The sequence below is a fragment of the Delphinapterus leucas genome, chromosome 1, assembly GCF_059928025.1.
Source record: "Delphinapterus leucas isolate spDelLeu-1000000601 "Yukka" chromosome 1, BTC_Dleu_Yukka2, whole genome shotgun sequence".
In the NCBI taxonomy this organism is placed as follows: Eukaryota; Metazoa; Chordata; class Mammalia; order Artiodactyla; family Monodontidae; genus Delphinapterus; species Delphinapterus leucas.
The window spans coordinates 29,910,092-29,930,494 of NC_143129.1; the positions used below are offsets into that span (position 1 = coordinate 29,910,092).

General features: G+C 33.3%; 1 protein-coding gene across 23 annotated transcripts in view; it reads right to left on the reverse strand.

Annotated features, from left to right (window-relative positions):
• Positions 1–20,403, reverse strand: part of CDC42BPA (CDC42 binding protein kinase alpha) — a 326,652-nt gene that overhangs the window by 41,155 nt on the left and 265,094 nt on the right. For 11 of the 23 annotated variants that reach the window (XM_089907512.1, XM_089907440.1, XM_089907467.1 and 8 more), the window contains 4 exons: positions 19,174–19,250; positions 18,068–18,115; positions 10,323–10,361; positions 3,200–3,304 (listed from right to left, as the gene is read on the reverse strand). In XM_089907512.1, coding sequence (XP_089763638.1) covers positions 3,200–3,304; positions 10,323–10,361; positions 18,068–18,115; positions 19,174–19,250 — 269 coding nt within the window. The remainder of the gene's footprint in view (positions 1–3,199; positions 3,305–10,322; positions 10,362–18,067; positions 18,116–19,173; positions 19,251–20,403) is intronic. The other 12 variants (XM_089907455.1, XM_022579369.2, XM_022579377.3 and 9 more) reach the window with 6 other exon arrangements.

Here is a 20,403-nt window from a genome sequence, read left to right on the forward strand (position 1 = left end):
TGAAAGGAACCAGTGATTTTACTGGATGTTATTGTGGAAAAAAAGAGTCACTTATTAGCAAAGTGTAAAAAAAAATATATGAAGAATGACTTCCTTTTAGGCTGCTAAGCAAGCAAGCAAGCAAGCAAGAGGGAAAAGCTAGCTTTGTGTAAAGTTACAGAATATTCTAAAATATTAAGAGAAAAATGGATGGTCCCTCTTTGCCTTTGTTACTATATAACCTCCAAAAGCCAAATATTTTGTACACATGATAGCCTTAAAATGGAATTTAGATGGGCTTCTCAGAGTTTTCAACTTAACTATGAGTTTAGTTCTAATTTAAATTTAATTTACTTTTAAATAGCTTGAAAAAAGTATTAAACCCAATTTATCATTTAACATTTAAAAAAATAAATATGAAATAAAAGAGATGAATACAAAACCTTTATGAAAGTTAATAAAGAACAATTCATAGGAAACAAAATTGTCACTAGAATTTACATAGAAAGTCCAAGAGAAGTTTTTAGAATTAAAAGGGGTGAAGTAGGGGTGCTGAATCCAAGATCATCATAATCCATAAAGACCAGCAATGCCTAATTTAGAAAACATATTTTAAAGAGATCCCATTCACCATAGCAATAAAAATTTAAGGTTCCTAGGAACAAATCTAACAAGCAATTTGGAGTACATTCAGGAAGAAAATAATGAAACTTTATTGAAGCATATAAAAAGATATCTAAATAATGTTCATAGATGGAAAGGCCCAATATCACAAAGAGATCAGTTCTCCTCAGATAATCTATAAATTCAAATCCAATCAAAAGCTTTACATGGAAACTACAAGCTGAACCTAAAAATCATACGTAAAAACGAAAGAGTCAAGAAGTAAAGGAAGAAGAACAAGGTATGTGGGAGTGGCTGATCATACCAGGTATCAGGAATTATTTTAAGGCTACAATAATTAAGACAATGTGATGTCGGTACAGGAATAGACAAAAAGAACAATGAAAGAGAACAGAGAATCCCAGACAGAAAGAACAATGAAAGAGAATAGAGAATCCCCAAACAGACCCATTTATATAAAGCAGAGATAGATTTACAAATCAATGGGGGAAATATAGGAGAGTTGGTGGTTCATACAAGAAAAACATTAGAACTCCATTTCTCATAATACATAACAACAAATTTCAGTTTGATCAAAGCCCTAAACATGTAAAAGCAAAATTTAAAAACTTTTAGAAGAAAATATGGAAGAAAATCTTTATAACTGCTGCATAGGGAAGAACTGTTTTAAAAAGACATAAACAGCAGAAGTCATAAGAGACTGACAAATATGGCTACTTTAAAATAAAAACTGTTGCAAGACAAAAAGATACGACAAATAAAATTTTAAAATAAGCCACAGACTGGAAGAAAATATTTGCAATGCATATAGCCAGCTAGGAATTAGTATCCAGAATATATAAAGAACAATTACAAAACAAGTGGAAAAATAATTCAATAGAACAACAGACAAAAAGACATGAACAGGCAAATCATCAATGGTCAATAAACATATAAAAAGATGTTGAATAACACTTGAAATCAGAGAAATGCAAATTAAAACAAAAATGCCACTCTATACCCATCAAATAGACAAAAGTTAATGTCTGACAGTACCAAGGGCTGGAAGGATGTGGGGAAATAGGGAACTCACACACACACACACACTGCTGGTGGGAGTGAAAACGGGTCCAACCACTGTGGAAAATAATTTGACAAGATCTAGTTAAAGCTGAAAATGCATATTCCACACAACCCAATAATTCCACTTCTAAGTATATACGTGAACAAACTCTGCACATTTGCAAAAGCAGATAGCTATTAGGATGTTCACTTCAGCAGCGACTGTAATAACAGAAAACTGGAAACAACCTAAATATCCAACAACAGGAGAATGGATAAATAGTTGTGGTATATTCATACAATGAAATATTATGCAACAGTTATAATGAATGAACTAAGTAGACATGTATCCGTATAAGATGCAGATAACCTTTGTATAAAATTTAAATATACAACAAACACTATTATGTATTGTTTATGGATGCAAATGAAATAAACATGTAAAAGTAAGGAAGAAAGGGAGTATGCCAATTTCAGGGTATTTAGATATGTCTGGAAAAGGAGAGGGGGAATGGTATAGGGAAGGTTATTTCAACTGTCAGGAATATTTTCTTTCTTTTTAATACAAATTTTGGGGCAAAATGTTTGTATATGTTAAATCTGTGGATGGTGGTTATGTGGGTATTTATAATATCATTTTCTGTATGCTTTAAATATTTTAACATTAAAATAAAAATGCATAAACTCAAAATATTAAAACAATGAAAATCTAAAATCAGAGGGTATCATCAACTTAACCAAGCAGTCTATCACAGGGTTGGAAAAAACCAAGTCAGAATCTGACTACAACTCAAACTTCACTTCAGACAGCTTTCAGAATGGGAGTATCTGCTTCTATTGGACAACTAGACACAGGCTCTGTCTGATGACCAAATGGCAAACAAGGGAGCCACGTCAGAACTGTAAAGCTTGAGTAACCAGAACTGCATCTGAGGCAGGATAGCATTAACTGAGGAATAATACATCCTCTGACTTGTTGACAAAGGTGGCCAGTTGGCTGTTTTAAACCATTTACTTACATAAGGTGCAAACACAACACTGTTTTCGCGCTATTAAAAGGCATGATTTAAGTATTAAAAGGTTGGATGCCTATTGCTGATTAACAGAATAAACTATTCAGCTGCCAGCAGTGGCAATTTTCAGTTCTATTTATGAAGTAACAGTTATGTCATATATTATTAGATCGATTAGAAGAATTAAAGTATGAGAATGGCACCTGACACTGCCATGTGTCCACAGAGTTTTTATCTGATAATTCCAAAATTCACACAACTCTGTCCTCTGTTCTATATAGCTCTCTACTTAAGATAAAGACTACTTTAAAATTAAATAAAATTTCTGTCTATTTTGGGTTGAAGTTGGGGGGACCATTTTTTACTTCAGTTTTATAATCCTATCTATATTATCAGTCAAATGTAATGATCTTCAATATACTGTGACTTATTACACAATACATTTGATTAAAAGAAGAGAGTCAGATTTCACTTGTTTTTGCAAGTCCCTCTTTCCTGACACAAGTGAAAAGTTGGGGAGCAAGACTGCTCCAGTGAGGCACCTTAACTGGCTCAGCTTCACTAGATGTGGAAGGAGATGTGGACCTTGACTGGATGTAAAACTTGACGTTCGGATTCCGTACATATGTGTTCTCAACGGGATCAGTCTAGGAAAATAAGTCAGGAAAAACAAAAACCCAAGAAATCACTTTTAAACAATGTGCAGCTCTTAGTAAATTTCTGTAAGGCATGATCACGATAACATTCTTGAGTAAGGAGAATAACAAACGTTGGTTTGAATATTCACATTAGGGATGTGTCATTATACAAAAACATAACCACTAGCTTTAAACAAAGGTCAAGATAACAGTAGTTAACAAATGCTCCAATCTTCACCACTGATCTCTTACTTCGAGCTACTGTGTGTTTTTCACTTGTATTCCACAAAATAAATCATACATGTGAAATAAATGCAGAGTACTTAATAGAAATATGTACTGCAGATTACAAATAAGTTTGTCCTTGATAAGAATGAAATTTGGTCCTCTGCGAGGCATTAGTTGAAAGTAAAAGAAACAAACCTATCAGCTTTGTCACTAAATTAAATTCTCTTTTTGTTTTGCAGCAGTATAAATACTGGCACTTATACTCAGTCGCACCCTTCAGACCAAGTATTTTTAGAAACTGAAGATGCTTCGGGTTAAAATTTAGCATAAAAGATCCTATGGAACACACCGATCAATGATATATATTCAGTTTGGCAATTTTCAAAATTACCAGGATTGGGTTTTTTAAATGAAAGGCAATGAAGACAACCTGGGAAGGTTAGGGAATTTGTTTCAAATATGTTGTGCAGCAAGAACAATGCTTAGGTCAGCATTTACTGTAAATCAGCATTTACTGATTTGCAAAATCAATAAAATGAGTAATCAGCTTAGGGATTTTAAACACGTACTAAAAAGGTTTTTAAAAAATTTTTTTCTCTATTATTACTACGGTTACTATTTTAGGGACTGGCTAGTGGGCTGGCAAATACTGGAGTAGCCCTCTGCTGGTGCCCACCTGTGACCTCCCTTGGTGGTGGGCATGGGCAGGTATTCCGGCAAACCGCAAGGCAAGACTTTGGTGGGACCGACTAAGATGGCCGGCAGCCAGGCCTTAAACCTTTAGCTACTGGATTTGGGAGAAACGGGGACAGGAAGGATCTCAGTAAGGGCATCTAGGGGACCTGGAGTAGCAGCTATGTACTAACAGCTAGGAGAGTATTTCATATTTTAAAAACCGAACCATTGAACCGACGCATCCCAGCTGTATGTCAGCTGTGTGTGTGTGATGTGGATAATTTCATAAAACTAGTATGCCTTATGAGGTGGGAGAGCCAGGCCTGAATCTCATCTCTTGACTCCAAATTCAGTACTCTTTTTTGTTGTACCAAGGCAACTCCACAGTAGAGACAGTCAAAGTAATTTAGTGATCATGGAGGCTGACAATGAACTTTGCTCAGGAACAGGAGAGTAAAAGAAAGAAGAAAATGGGATTCCAGTCAAATTTTACCTAGTTCACAATTTTACTGGGGGACAGCCATGGAGAACGTTATCAGTTCAAATTGTTAATCTGAAATATGACCCTAGGTTGGGAATAAGGCAAAATGTCTTTTATTTTCTAAAAATCTACTTCTGGTTTCCCTAAGTTTATATAAGTTGCAAGCTGAATAAAAAGTCCATGCGGGAGTAGGTTCGATTAAAATGGAATTCATAAGCAATACTGATACATTTTACACTAATAAGAATTTTAAAACTGACTCAAATAATCGAGTTAATGATCTCATAAAGTTTTAAAGAAGTGTCCAAATAGAGGATTTGCTACTTGTAAAAAAATTGGATTATTTTAAGAAAATTTAACATTCTGACCTGTCACACAAAAGCCTTTAGCCCACAGATTAATTAAAAGACATAAAATCAGAAGTTCCTGTGTGAAGGACAGTGCTGTATTTAAAAAAGGTGATAATGAGAATTCAGAAACAATTTGGTTCCATTTTACTTGAAGCAGATTTTAAAATAAGACAGTGATTCTCAACTTTCTGAGAGGAGCAAATTTAATACAGCAAATATAGTGGCTTTGTACCTCTGGGTCCAATTACTTTAAAAATTCTTCAAAAATGAGAAAGGCAAGACATTGCTGCTCCCAATAGTACTGGCTGAAATTTTAAAGCAGGCTTGCTCTTTGTGCCATATGGACACATACTGACAGAAGTTGAACACACTGTTTCATATACTTTCCTGTGCTGAAATCAGAATATACCACCTTAAGCCATTTTGCCAATATGTGCTCTAAAGGGGGGTTCACATCATGAAAACTGTCAAACCTAAAAATCAAGTTGATCATTAAAACATTTACTAGCATGTTTCATGACCCTATGAAAATGTGACATTATGACAGTTTGATATTGGCAAAGAAAAGAAACACTATCACAGTTTAATCTGTGATTACACAAATCAGTGACTCTCAAGGAATGACTGAGGCTTTTAGCACATACCTCTTGGCCCTTCTGAAGAATTACTGGCATTATAAATCTTTTTCTCCTAAAAAATTTTTACTCATCAATAAAATGAAAGAAAACAATAGAAATGAGAACAGATTTTAAAATGATTTTCTTAGCTGAAGGAGATTAAAACTGGCTTTTCAGAAGTGGAAAACATTTAAATGTTAAAAATAATCCATCCTAATTATAGTAAAATAGAATAATGAAAATTTCCACACTAGCTTTTTGGAGCTTTATGCTCTTAAAGTAAAATTAATTCCAGAGATTAAACAAAATCAAGACAGTTTTGTTGAACAAAATTCAAAGTAAGAAATATTGAAATAATATTTTGAGATGGCATTAACTGACCTTATTAAAGAGTTGAACTATGCCATTTACAATGATGCTGTGATTTCAAAAAAACCATGCATGTATAAGTGAAGTTTAAAAATTACCACTTTATTTTCCAAGTGTGTTTCTCATAAAGACAAGGACACAAAAATTTGGTAAAGATGAATAAACTCATGGCAAGAAAGTCTTGAATATCAAACTATAAAAAAAATTCGCAGGTCTTTTAAAAGACTCTAGTAGAAGCTAATAGCTAATTAGATTAATAGATTTTAATATTTCATTTCCTTTCTGGATTACTACCAGTATAAACAATATCTCAAAAGAGGTTACCAGTAACAAGAAAAATACAGTATCACTTACATATTCTCTTCATCAAAGTGTTAACCCCAACACGACTATGGTTTTCAAGATGTTATTAATTTTATCTATAATTACATGCTTACCAATGCGTTTATAATTAATTTGTAATTCCAGTTACTAAAAAGCAATTAATTTTACTAAACTTTCAGAATACTCAATGACTATATGCCAGGATTTACAGATACCCTAAAATTAATTTTAATAATTAATTGGCAATGATTCAGATATAAAAATGACAGCAAAGCAATTGATTAATAGTATATTAGTTACTTTTACCTTTGAAACAAACATAATCACTAATATTATATTAAAGCCAAGGAATTTAAAAGTTCTTTGTATTATAAAAAAATTACAGCATTAAATGTACGCAATGACTTGAATTAATAATGCAGGAAAAGCTAATAAATACGATATACATCAATAGCAGAGATATCTTAATTCATAATTGGGTTTATGATTATAGAAAGAATAATAAAATAGGGGAAATAATAAGGAACAATAGCTAATATTAATTGGACAGTATATTTTGATATAATCCAAAGGAAGGTCTTGGAAACAAATCTTAACTGAATAGTATAAGCAATTCACTCAGTATTTATAAGCTGCTGTCTACTGAGAAAAATAAGAAACCTCTTCATGTAAATGTGATTTTTTTCTGTTTTTTGATTAACTGATTCTTTTTCTAAGTAAACATACTTTAAGGAGTTATTCCGATGAATAGGTATTAGAAACATCTACTCTAATGTCAGTTTCACTTACTGCTTGGGAAAAAAAAAGCAGAAAAACTGAATCTCAGTGTATTGTCCATAATGCATAACACTGTCATGTAAAAAGTCCATAATGTTTCCTGAATCTATTAGGACTTCTCTAATGAATAAACCACGAAATGTATTTTTAGAGCAGTATGGTATTATAAAATAGAAAAGTTTTTTTCCACCGTGGCTCACATCTGATTTTCAGATGACCCACTGATCAAGAATTTCTCAAATTATGCAATATGGCCTTCTTATAAATAACAAAAGGATAAAAAACTACTTATCTTGAACATGTATCAATGGGTCTTTTCTACTCCAAAAATAATTATAGGTTTGAACAAGTACAAATAGCAAAACATTCATATAAGAAACCTGGTTTTAAAATAAAAAGATACCAACACTTGATACGAATTTGATATAGATTAAAAAATAGCTTACATCTAACATGTTGTTTTATACTGGTAAATAAAAAACTCTAAGTTAACAGAAAAAATCCAGTTTTCATCAATTTTCTTTATCCTGTAGCTGGGAGTATTTTAGAAACAAGTGGCAGGTAATCCAATTTTTTAACATTCAGAAACACTTTATAACTCAAGCTTTTAGTGATATAGTTATTTCTGTTAATTGTTCTTTTGATTAAAAAACAATATTGGACATTGTCTATATCATTTGGACAACAGTAAATACATTTTAGCATTCTAAAACAAATAATAAATTACTGAAGTTTATGACTAGTAAATGTAATCTTACTAGTTACAAATAATATAACTTGTTTCTCTTTATGAAAATTTCTCCTTATTTTCAATTTATTGATTTGAATATCTACTCTGGAGAATTTACACATGCTCTAAGAAAACACAAAAGAAAGTCCAGCCACAAGTTGGCTATTTACAATTTCTGCTTTAAATTCTGAAGGAATAATCTAATAGATACTCAGTGTTTCTCACTATTAATGAAAACACTATGAACCTTTCCATAACCATCTGTATTCAGACATTAATAATGACATTACTAACAAATCTTTCTTACACTATGATTAATTAAATAACGCCACTTAAAAAGAGCATTATTTAAATTGTAAATGAGGCTTTAGAGCACATGGGAAATACAAACATATACCTCATTTATATGATATTTCATTCAGAGAATTTTAAATTTATGAAAGTATTGTACATTTCTTGTCTAAAAACACAGTATGTAACATAAAATTGTACGCCACTGTTAGATTCAAGGCCACTGTTAGGAATGGTAACTATTTGTGTCCTGCTGTTTTCATGGATGTTCCCAGGGACTATTAAAGTCCCTCACTATTCTATGTTTCTATTTAACTGTTGAATAATTGGTAATTCTTCAGTCATCTCCCTCACAGACATCACCACTTTTAAGTGGCTGACTTCTTATCTGTCAAATAATACAGGAAAAATTAAAGGAAGCCTGGAAAGCAAATTATCAAGCCTATCACATCTACATTTAAAAAAATCATATGTAATTATAAGTCATTAGGCTCTGGTCAAGTGTGACTTATTTATATCCTATAGAATAAAAATGTAGACTAAACAGCAGGGGTCTTATAACAGCTATTTCCCTCAAAAATTTTTCCTATTTAAATAAAGACTCACAGAAATGTTCTGGGTGGTCAAAGCCCCTAGAAGTCTACAAAGTAAGAGACATAACTAATCTATGATAAATTTAACCAGAAAAACAAAATCTCTCTGAATGATAAATTTGTTGAAAAGCAAACAGATAAAAATGTAGTCAATCCACAGGCTAATGATTTGAACCTAATATAACTGGGCACACAACATCTTGGTCTTCCCTTCTAGAGGTTATATGATACCAATGAACATATATTCAGATTGGATAAATCCAAATACCCAATGGCTTTAACTCTCTACAAATGTCAAAATAATCAATAAGTCAGTCGACCAGAAATCTTTTCATAAACTTCATTAACTAATGAGATATCAGTTGAAGTCGAAGTTCTACTGGCCATCCCACTGGTATCTGAAACTGCTTATTCATTGTTAAACAGTAGTTTGAAAACATGTGCTATATTAGGGTTAATCGTGTTCATTTTACAATCAACCCTCCATCACACCAGAAAGATAAGAGTACAGGAAGCAGTGGGTCACTCTATTGCTTACCATGCCTTCCATAAACCAGATAATTCCCTGATTTAGAACTTTCCCTGTCTGAAATTCTGGATTTAAGGTGTTGATCAATACCAATGATCATGAAGCCGACAAGTAGAAATTTTAAATTTGCATCTATCACAGATTTTCCTTTTTAATGGTGTTATTTACATTGCATATAAAAACCAGAGCAAACAGTGTCAGCTAGCTTCTCAACTAGTGAGTTTGAATGTGTGTATATTGGTGTTCGGGTGGAGGCTGCTTTACAAAAATTTGAGACCTTTTCACAAACAGATTCCCCACTCTGGGCACATCAGAATCTTGCAGGATAGAGGTAGAGAGGTAGTGTCTGGCCCATTTCAGATTGAGAAACACTGAACTAGCCTTAGCATAGGAAGATGTTTATAGCTTGTTATCAATACATGTATAAAGAATGCTAAATTTTTTTTTAAATCTTGGAAATATCTTAGAATATAAATGATTTATTACCAACATCATTGCCTCAAAACTCTAAATACAAGATATTTGGGAATATAACTTAGAGCTACATTAAAAAAATCTATCAAAGGTTTCTCCAGAACTGATTTACATAAACTTATAATCAGTAAGATCTATACCTTATCCCAAATCTTTTTTGAATTTTGCATAATATGAATTATCAAGTTTTCTTTCTACGTAATTAAAATTTCTAAGAATCTCCACATAATTGCTAACATCAGATTATTTAGAAACTCATTTACTTTGTTTGTGACCAATTTAGAAAGCATACTTTAGGATCACTCTTTTACCCAATCAAAATAAAAAATATACCTTATAATTTTAGTAGTTTGGTTACAGAAATTTATATGAACATTCCTAAAGCTTTGCGGCCAAAGCCAAAAAAGAAAAAAAAAAAAAAAAGTACAGAAAAGCAGAGTAGCAATAGCAGGAGCAGCAGCACAAAGCATGCAATAAATGTAATAATACACCACAAAAACATCAGCATGTACTGCAACCACAGGCAAAAAGGATAAGAGATAGGGGTAGAGGGCATCGGGCTGGGCACACAAGTGCAATAGTCTCTTACACGTCTGCCTTTGCTAGCTGGAGTACAGGATGGAGAGCGCTTCAACAAAGAAAGGAGAATACTACGTTACAAATATTTACACACATGACTCTCAATGACTAATACTGTATTAACAGACAAAGTATATAAACATACATATAAAGACACATTTTTGATAGGTTGAAAGTACATGTATTTTCAGGAAAAACTGGAAGACAGGAGAGTAAAGAAACAGTTCCTCAGGCTAGGTCTAAGAGTGGTAATAAAGTTTTCATTGGACCTTGCACAGTCACCCACCAAATAATGCTCCATCAAGCTATGGCCAGTTTCTTGTCTGGACAGGTTGGCAGTGGCAACTTGAAATGGGAGCACAAAAAGGTCTAAATAACTCTGATTTAGTGCTAGTAAGCATTTAACAAAATATTTAATTAACTAGTCTTGCTTCAGACATTTATCTACCAAATTCTTGCTCTTTTCAGAGATGACTCTTTTCAATGATAAGAGCTAAATTAGGCCTGCAGAACTACTGATGTTCAATTAAAACAAAAAGTTACTTCAACAATATTGTCCATCCTGACTAGGCATTAGGCTTAATCAAAAGAGGCACTTTCACCTTTCTGATATTAAAGAATTAAGTAATTCAGAAAAAGTAACAATGAGTAATTATATAGAAATATTTTTCAAGTTTTTGAAATTTATGATGCTCAAGTAATAGAGTTTCACAAATATATACCATCTCTACTCAGGCGACTTCCTATATTCAGTTGAACCTGACATTTACTGAGTGTTTACAATATGTCAGGTACTTAAAAGATAAAGAGGGTATGGCAGTTCACAGACTGGTGGTGGAGACATCATGACATCAACAAGGTGACAAATGCTATAATAAGGGCATGTACGAAGTCTGTATGGGAACCTGGAGGAGGGATGCACAAGATTTTTATGGGGGCCTAGAGGAGGGAATTTATAACTTGAGTCTATAGGAGTTACAGAAGATTTCAGAGAAAACCTCAAGGATAAGAAACATCACCCAAGATGATCAGTTTTACTTGTACAATAGCTCTGACAGATTGGTACACAGGAACTATTATTTCTTTCTGTAGGAAACTGGGATGGAAGGTGACTTAAGCACTGTGTCCCGAAGAGTTAATAAGCAAACCAGGGTTAGAAAGTCTGCAGATTTCTCAACAGGTTCTTCTTAGTCCAGTGAGTCTTCCGTTATGGTGGAGGCTAAAGTCTCAGGTTCAAACCTGGTTATATTCCTTCAGTGATTAATAGGAAGTATCTGTCTCCCTCCACACTCCCCCAAACCAAACAACCAAACATTAAATAACTCAACCCTCAACCCTTCCTCTAACATTTAATCTCTCCCTTCTCTTCCTTAATAATGATAATAGCTAACCTTTATCATGTGTAAAATATATACACATACTTTTCAAAGTACTTTGCGTATATTAACTTTTTTAATCCTCATAGAAGGATTAATATAAGGTAGGTATTATGACCCCAATTTTAAACATGAAGAAAACAGATTAACTTGCAACAGGTAACAAAACTGGTAAGTGGTAGAGCTAGGATTCAAACCTTCTCAGTCAGACTTCTCAAAATGGTATACTATCACTGTCTCTACTGCCTAGCCTCTCAACTCACTTCTCAGTACTGTACAATTTGGCTTCTGCTTTGATCGCCCTAATGAAATGCTGATAGGATCAGTATCTCCTGTTTGTCCTACGGTACCAGATATCTCCGGTTGTACCTGGGGCTGCTGACCTCTTAAAACTCTGTACTCCCTTAGTTTTCGAGAAACGACACTTTGCTGAGTCATCCCCTGTGACCACTGCCCCTCCTTCTCTTACGGGAGTCCTACGCCTCCACACCCTTCTCAATGTGAGAGATCCCAGCTCTCTGTTCTGACTTACTACTTTTCTCTTGCTACAATCTCTCCCTGGGAGATCTCAATCTACTTTCAACTATGTTGATCATTCCCAGATTTCTACTGCCAGTTCACTCCTTTTCCTTAACCTTCTGACTCATCTAGAAAAGTATCTGCCGGACATTTCCACATGGATGTCCCTCAGGCACCTCAAACTTAACTTGTCCAAAAGGAAACTGGTCACCTTTCTCCTCTGTTAAGGCTTTTAATAATTATTACATATAGGACTGATTAAATCTAAGCTCCATAATATCTCCTTTATATTCCCATGATATGCAGTCCACATCTTTTATTATTGTACTTCTCCCATTGGTGTTGTAATTATTTAGATGTTTGTCTTTTCCATCAGACTCAGATCCTTAAGGGCCGGAAATACTGTATTATGCTTAGCATAAAGCTTGTAAATTTTAAAATTCTTCGTAAATATTGAATGAATCCTTCTGAAATTCTACAATATTTAACCTAAATATTTCTTATGGCATTTACCATTTTCTACTTCACATAATACATTAACTGTGTATTTTTTTCTAATAATAAGATAAGCATTTTGAGGTCTACTTCTAAGTCTGATTTATCTTAGCATCTACCACTGTGCACAGCAGAGTACCACACATGTAAAAAGTGGTAAAACATAGAGAAACCCTTAGTTTTTGGCTATCCATACTCCTAAAGTCTAGAGTATGTTAAAACCATGAGAAAGAGCATGAATAGCTCAAAATAAATTATATTTCCACTATACCAAAAACAAGTCAGAATGTCTCTCAAAACTCTCTTTGCATCGGAAGGACAACAAGTTTTCTAAGCTGGCATTTAGTATCACTAAGCTAAGAGTGATACTAAATCACCATTGTAATAATGTTCTTCTCCAGGTGGCTACCTAGAAATCAGACCATTTTTATATTTTCAATAGAAAAGAGCAAATTACACTTTCCTGATGGCATAATTAGAGGAAAACACACACACTCTTATACATACCCACACATACCACGGTTTTCTATAAACACTGAAACTGATCTCATAGCAAGCATTGGAAACCAGTACATTTTCTTAATATGCAATCATATACCTTTTTTATTTTAATTTTTTTTCATATACCTTTTTATATCTAGGTCTATAAATTCCCACCAAAACTTTAAGGCTGATTATGGAAGGTAAGCACGGTAAGCAGAAACCAAAAGAAGCAATTTATCTTGTGGACACAGAATTTGGCTAACAGATTTTAAGGTTCAGTTAGTGCATTCCAGAGGTCTTATTTAATAAAATACCAAAGAGGTAAAAGACTATGTAGTCATGGTTCTTTCCTCTAGTTACCCAAATATATTATTGATATAATATATGATATATAACATACAATATAACATACTACCTAAATTAGAGAAGAATTGCATATGTCAATCTTCTGAAGTGTAAGACTTTCAAGTCAGGTTGTGCTTAACATGTGGAAGTTTTAAAAAACAAGTATTAAAGGAGGAAATTATAGAAATGTCATAATTTCTCAGAAGGATCTAGGCCTAGCTTTGGTCATAGGATTAAAAACTCTTTACAATGCATGTTTTAGAAATTTGTCTTCCATTGATTCTCACGTGTGATCAACTTTTCCCAGATACAGCTAAACCTATGCTGCCAAGCCCAGATTTCTGTGATTGGTTATGACAGAATATGAAAGAACCTAGGAGGGAGCACAATGTTAAAGGCAAGACATAAATGAAGGAACCTAGGAGCCAGGACTGAAATTAAACATTTTGGGACATCTTAGTAAGCTTCTATATGAGGCCAAAACCAAGAGTAGAACTCAGCTTGCCAATACTCCCAGGCTACTCTTCTCTTAATATGCCAGAATGCAAGAAAAGAATACGATATTAGGAGTACTGGACAGTTGGACTAAAGGTACCATCTCTATTCCTTTATGACTGACCTTTATATTCTAGAGCTTTAATTCCTTGATTTACTCTCTTCCTCAGTACACTAGAGTAAGACAACCTCCAAAAATCAAGCTGACACATTCGCATTTGCCAGATAAATGGGCAAATTCCATTTTTGTGAACTTAGGCTAAATGAACAGAGTACAGAACTGTAATTTAATAAAACTCAAAACTTACCTAGCACGTGTTTCATATACATGACAATATATTTATCGAATATAAACAGCAACTCATTACTCATTCATTTATATAACTATAACTAGTATTCCTTGAATATAGTCAAGTCAAGCATTTTGTGGGTTCACTTGAGAAGGAGAAAATGAACTCAACAGAATGGGAAGTTCCTGTAAGCTTAGTCTGATGATCCCTGGTTCAGCTACCATAGGAATGAAGGGAACAGATGGGAGAAAACTTAAGCTGCTGAGCTCCATTTGCTCCCCCCATCTGTAACCTGCAGGATGACGCTGGGCCTAATATGCAGTATCACAGGCAGTCTAGGACTGGGCACGTGGGGTTGAGAAGAAAGATAAGGGTAAAAGAGGAAATCATTTCCACAGCAGAAAGGATCCTGGTATCTGTTCAACTGCTATCTCAGTAACTCACATGGGAGTGCCTTACCCAAGGGACCACTAATAAAAATGGTCTCAGTTTCTCTCAAAATTAACTCACCCCCCACCCCCTTTTATCTGCCCTAAAGAATGCCACGTAACCCTTTTGTCAACACTTCCCTATTCCTCCAAAGACTGAGAATCCTAAAAAGTCACTCTCACTAATGGGAGAGTAACCTATCTACTAGTGGGAGTGCTGTGGTAAATAATTACTAAAACCACTGGACTAAAGATCTTCTAAGGTTCTCTTCTCCTTGAAAAGTCTATTATTCTACATGTGGAACTGCAAACGCTGAGTTACAGAAGCAGAATGTTGAGAATGTATTCTGCTGTGCCTGAGTCAGAGGGAAGGAGGGACTGGTGTTACATATACTCTTTCTCTTCTGTCAAGAGTTGTCTAAACAGCGTATCTTAAGAGGAAAGCATCTTGTTCCGAACGTCTTCCCATATTGCCCCAAATCCTAGCACTCATCTGAATTTTGAATAACAGGCAAAACATAGTGAGGAAAACTTAGAGGTAGGAGAGTGATAAGTTGTACTATTTAAGTAAAAGAATTACAGTTTTAATAGGCCTGTGTGGGAGGGTTAAGGAAAAAACTAGAAGGTAATTTTCGGGGAGGGGCGGCACTGGTGATAAAGCTCTGAAGAATCTGAGGGCAGTATGAGGGCACTAGGTTACTGGGGGCAGATGGAGAAGGTCAATGATGTGTGGACACAAAAGAAAACTTCATTTGTGCAATTTTGCTTAAAGCTAACCTTATTCCCTCCTATACCTACAAATTTCACTGCAATTCAACTTTAGGTCTTCAACATAATCTTTTCCTTTTCTATAGCAATGAGATTGAAAACAGAAAAGAATAAGCAGAGGATGTGTCCTGTGGATTAGTTAAGAGATAGAGTCTACTTAGTATAGAGCACAGTCACATATTTTAAACATCATGCACAACAACGTAACTAGTTTGGGCACAAAGAACAATCAAGATTTATTTTAATCCTTAAGAATCCACATGCCTAAGAGAAAGGAAGCTACAGAATTTGAGTTTTATACTAAGTATCTTGGATGCTGAACCCAAGCATGCCAAAGATTGAATACCATTATTCAAAATAACATTCTATTATGACTGGGAGGGTGAAACGGATGATAATGCTGGGAAGGGTGGTCACAGTTACAAACTATGAAGGGAAATAAGAGGTTTATGCCATAAAGTATGAATTAAGAATACAAAATATTTTTTTAAATGGGAGGTTACTGCTGGCCTTTGCCCTGACACGTAAAAAGCATTTCCAGTGGTAATGTGATTCAACAGGAGGAAAGTATAATGATGCACATTGGTGGTAAGTGGAAGGCTGAGTGGTGAAGAGCTACTAAGGAAGTACTTAAGTGAAACTGAATTTGTGGACAAGAAAGGAAGCTAAAGAGAACACAGCAATGGAGGGGAACTGGTCTATTAAGAGTAAGGGAATAATAACCAATATTATTGAGGGTATTACATATATTGTTTCTTTAAATTCTCAAACAACCTTATGAGATTAGTACTATTATTATCCTTGTTTGTCTGATGAGCAAACCAGCGCACAGAAAGGTTAGATAACTTGCTCCAAATTATATACCTAGAAAGTGGCAGAGGCAGGATTTGAATCAACTTAAGTGCTTAAGCAATAAATTGAGAGGAAAGTGCTTAGGAAGCAAATGAGAAAAAAACCATGCCCTTGAAGAGCTGGAGCCTGAATCATAAAGATTCAGCAGCCTCTGTGAACTTAGTTCTGGTTTACTTTATAATAGGAGTTCCTTTGTACTACTTTACAATTTACATGTATGTCTGAACTGTATCTATACTGGGTAATAGTGGGTGAAGGGTAAGAAAGGGTACTTCTAGAGGAAAAGTAAAAGTGGGAAACAGACACTACAGCTGGGTGGTGGCAGAAGACAGCATATGAGAGCAGAGATGAGATAGGAGTGGGCTGAGATGTGCTTCTGCTGAGAAGAGCTAACCTATTTACCAAAATACATACTACTCCTGTGTTGTACATTCAAAGATTTTTGTGGGAGAAAAAGGGATGTGGAGAAGAGTTTATTAGAAAGAAAAATGAAAATGGTCTTCTAGGAGAAAGGACAACTAAAATATTTGTTCAAACTTCCTTCCCATTCTTTTTAAGGTGAATGTTATCTGTATGGAAATACCATACTGAGTATTTTAGAATAGTAAAATATACATCAGATTATAACATCAAATATTATTGTACATCAAGAGTTCTCTTTTTATCACACTGCAGAATTAGCTAGTTTAATTATTTGTCTCAAGAATAATAAAATAGTTTCCATTTAGAATGGAAAGGTGCACACTTTGGTATAAATATTTCAAAGAAATAAAAAATCACTTAAAAATATAGATCAGGAGTTTTCTTTAGTAGAAAATTATGCTTAATACTCTCCTCAATATAAGAATTATAGTTAACAAAACACAAAAAATAAAACATTTAAAGAATTTCCCCTGGTTTAAAAATAGTTATATGCACAATATTTGCATCTGAACCCATTTTATTTCCAAATTTCTGTAAAGATAGAATGTTCAACAGGATAATACAATGCTTTACAACAAGAATTATTGTGCCATTTAATGTGGATTAGAGAGAATGTATATGTCAGGTATTTCTGCAAAGAGAGGAACACTATACATTAGGAACTTCTAAATTAATAAATCTATACAATTAATTTAAGAGAGAAAATGATAATGCAGTCAATTTATAGTGAATATAGTGCACATATTAACTAAAATCATTTTTTACATTAGAAGAGAAATTCTGTCGGCATTAAAAATTGATCTGTACTCAATTATTGTGTCATGGTAAAATCTACTGGAAGAGTTAATAAAACGTGTCACTTGTTCTGATTCTACCACCAGGGGTTTACTTTTAACTAACATATAAACTAAGTAGTAAAGTGCTGAAAAGAAAAGGGGAATGTGAAATAGAAATTGCCATGAAAAACAAAAATGAGCAATTATTTATATCTATATATCTATAGTGACAATAATCAAATAAGCATTCCAGTCTTCAGAATTGTTGCAAAGAATGGAACTATAGAGATTCTCTGATGGACAACACATTTTTAAAAGTACATTTTTACTTTATTATATTTAATAATGATAACTCTTCATTGTATTTAAAAAGAAGCACATTTTGGCTCACAAATTATCAAGTGTGATATTTCTAAAACTGACTGCATTACTAGGTAAATTCTTCATATCAATTCACTGATCTCTTTTACTGAAGGGTGCATTGGTTTGAAAATCAAAGACTTACGTCATCCAAAAAATCAATCAGTGAAGATGAGGAAGAAGAAAAGGAATCCTATTTAACGAATACAGCAATAAAAAAATAGAAAAAATGGATGAAGCAATTTAATAGGAACAAATAATAAATCAAAAATTTTGTAAAACAATTGAAAGGCAAATGACATTAATTCAAATAAATAAATGAGAAAAGCAGTCACTGTCATTGTTTCTCAAGAAACGTAGAAATTCATTAATTACTTTTTAAAGAGTGATTCGGTTTTCCTTTCCCAAAAGAATGAAATACAATTCATATACTGTGCTCAAAATGTATTAAGCTGAAGCTCATTAATAATCAAATTAAATGGAAGCACTCCAGAAGGTAACAACTAAAAGTAAGCAACAGAATCTCTGCCTCTAATCGTTCCTGCTAGAATGTAAGCTTCTTGAGGGGCAGGATTTTGTCAATTTGGTCACTACTGTATCTCCAGCACCTAGAACAGTGCCTTGCACAGAGACATACGATTATTTGTTGATTAAGATATAATCACTAACTTAAGTTTTCTGACATAAAAATATACTTCATATCTTAATTTTTTTTTCTAGCAAAGAATTTAAGTACCAAAGAATGACAGAGTCATATAATCACTATTTCATTATAATGGAGTGTGCCAAATAAAGTCTATGTAATACTTTTAACAAAAAGCATTCTTTTGGTATACTTCTAAAAAACTGAATTGATTTGGAACTAGAACCAGCATTGCCCTATTGTGAGCTCTGAAATTTTCACTTGTTTTTTACTGTGGCTCTATGCTTTGGAGAAAAAAGAAAAGTGTCAAAATTATTTAAAGTCAGGATTTGTTCTGCACTTACTGTTCCTCAGGGAAAGAGATGAAATTTCTTTTAAATCTTATCAACGACCCTCTTATTTAGATCTTTCTTAAACACAAGAAAAGTTTATGATTAAAGTTTCCATAACATTGCAGAACATATTCCTTTCCTAATACGTTTTTGTTTATATAAGATTCCAGGTCCTCTTATATGGGATGCAATAAAGGTTTTATTGCAAATAAATTTTAAATCACAAAGTAAATTTTAAATTGACTGCAGAGGATATATGAAAAGTTTAATACTTACTTCAAATTGATCCAGAGCATCGGTAGGCATATTCAAAAATGCCAAGAAAGAATGCTGTGAGTCTTGGTGCTCTATACCTAGAAGACAGCAGCAACTTTTTTTAAAACTAGAACAATTAAAACTAATTTTCACGGATAACCTTTCCTGTCTGAATCTATTAAAAAGCTGCTCACAAACTACTGTATTTTAAAACCAATTAATATCATTAACTCCACATACTTAAAAAACTAAAATACATTAATGTTTCTTGGAATATCACTCAATAGTTCAATTACATCAGACTCCATGAAATACTTGTTTCTTGACTTATCTGAGTTCCTGAATTTCTTTTCCTACACAGTACACTGTAAGAAGCACATTAAATCTTTTGGTACTCTTGAGAAAAATTTTAAAATAGGACCCTGGTTACGTCTGATTTTTCTAAGGTAATCTATCACCAAACAAGGTTTCCTTTTTGAAATACTCTCATCAAGCATATAGTATATATTAATATAAATAATCTTTTATTTAAAAATGCAATGATACAACAAACTTATTTAATTATGAAAAAACTTTTGCTAAGGCCTCAATCTGATTTCATTTACTGTTTTATTGACAAAAATTGCATGAAATTAAAAAATTCTGTCTGAGAAAAACTAGGGTTGGTGAATGAGGACTCCAAACCCTAGCTTTTCTCAGGCAAATTAAAAAAAATTCACTCATACCTCTTGGCTATGGTATTAACTTTAAATACATGATTTCTAAATTAATTCTTAAAATACACATAATGATAAATACTAGGGAGGAAAAGGAGAAACAACCAACACACATTTTTGATCTCCATAGCGTTTTAGGAACTGATATCAACTGATATCAAATTATGTGCTTTTTGAATTACTCTCTAATAATATAACATAGTTGCCAGATAAGGCAGTATGTTCAGAAATTCATTCCATCAATGAATATTTATTGAGAGTCTTTTATTTGCCAAACCCTGTCTAGATACTGGATATATAATAGTAAATAAAGCAGGAAAACAAAGTCCTTGCCCTCATTATATAAACATTACATTGTATTATTTAAGTAGACTATTATGTTACAACATATAGTGAAATTTTATTATTCTGCAAGGCTCAAAATCCAAATATAAAACCATAGCCATAGGTTAGCCTGCAATATGATAAACGATTTCTTCTTTCGCAAGTTTAGATCTACTTTAAAATGATGCAATCAATGCCAACTGGTGTGTTA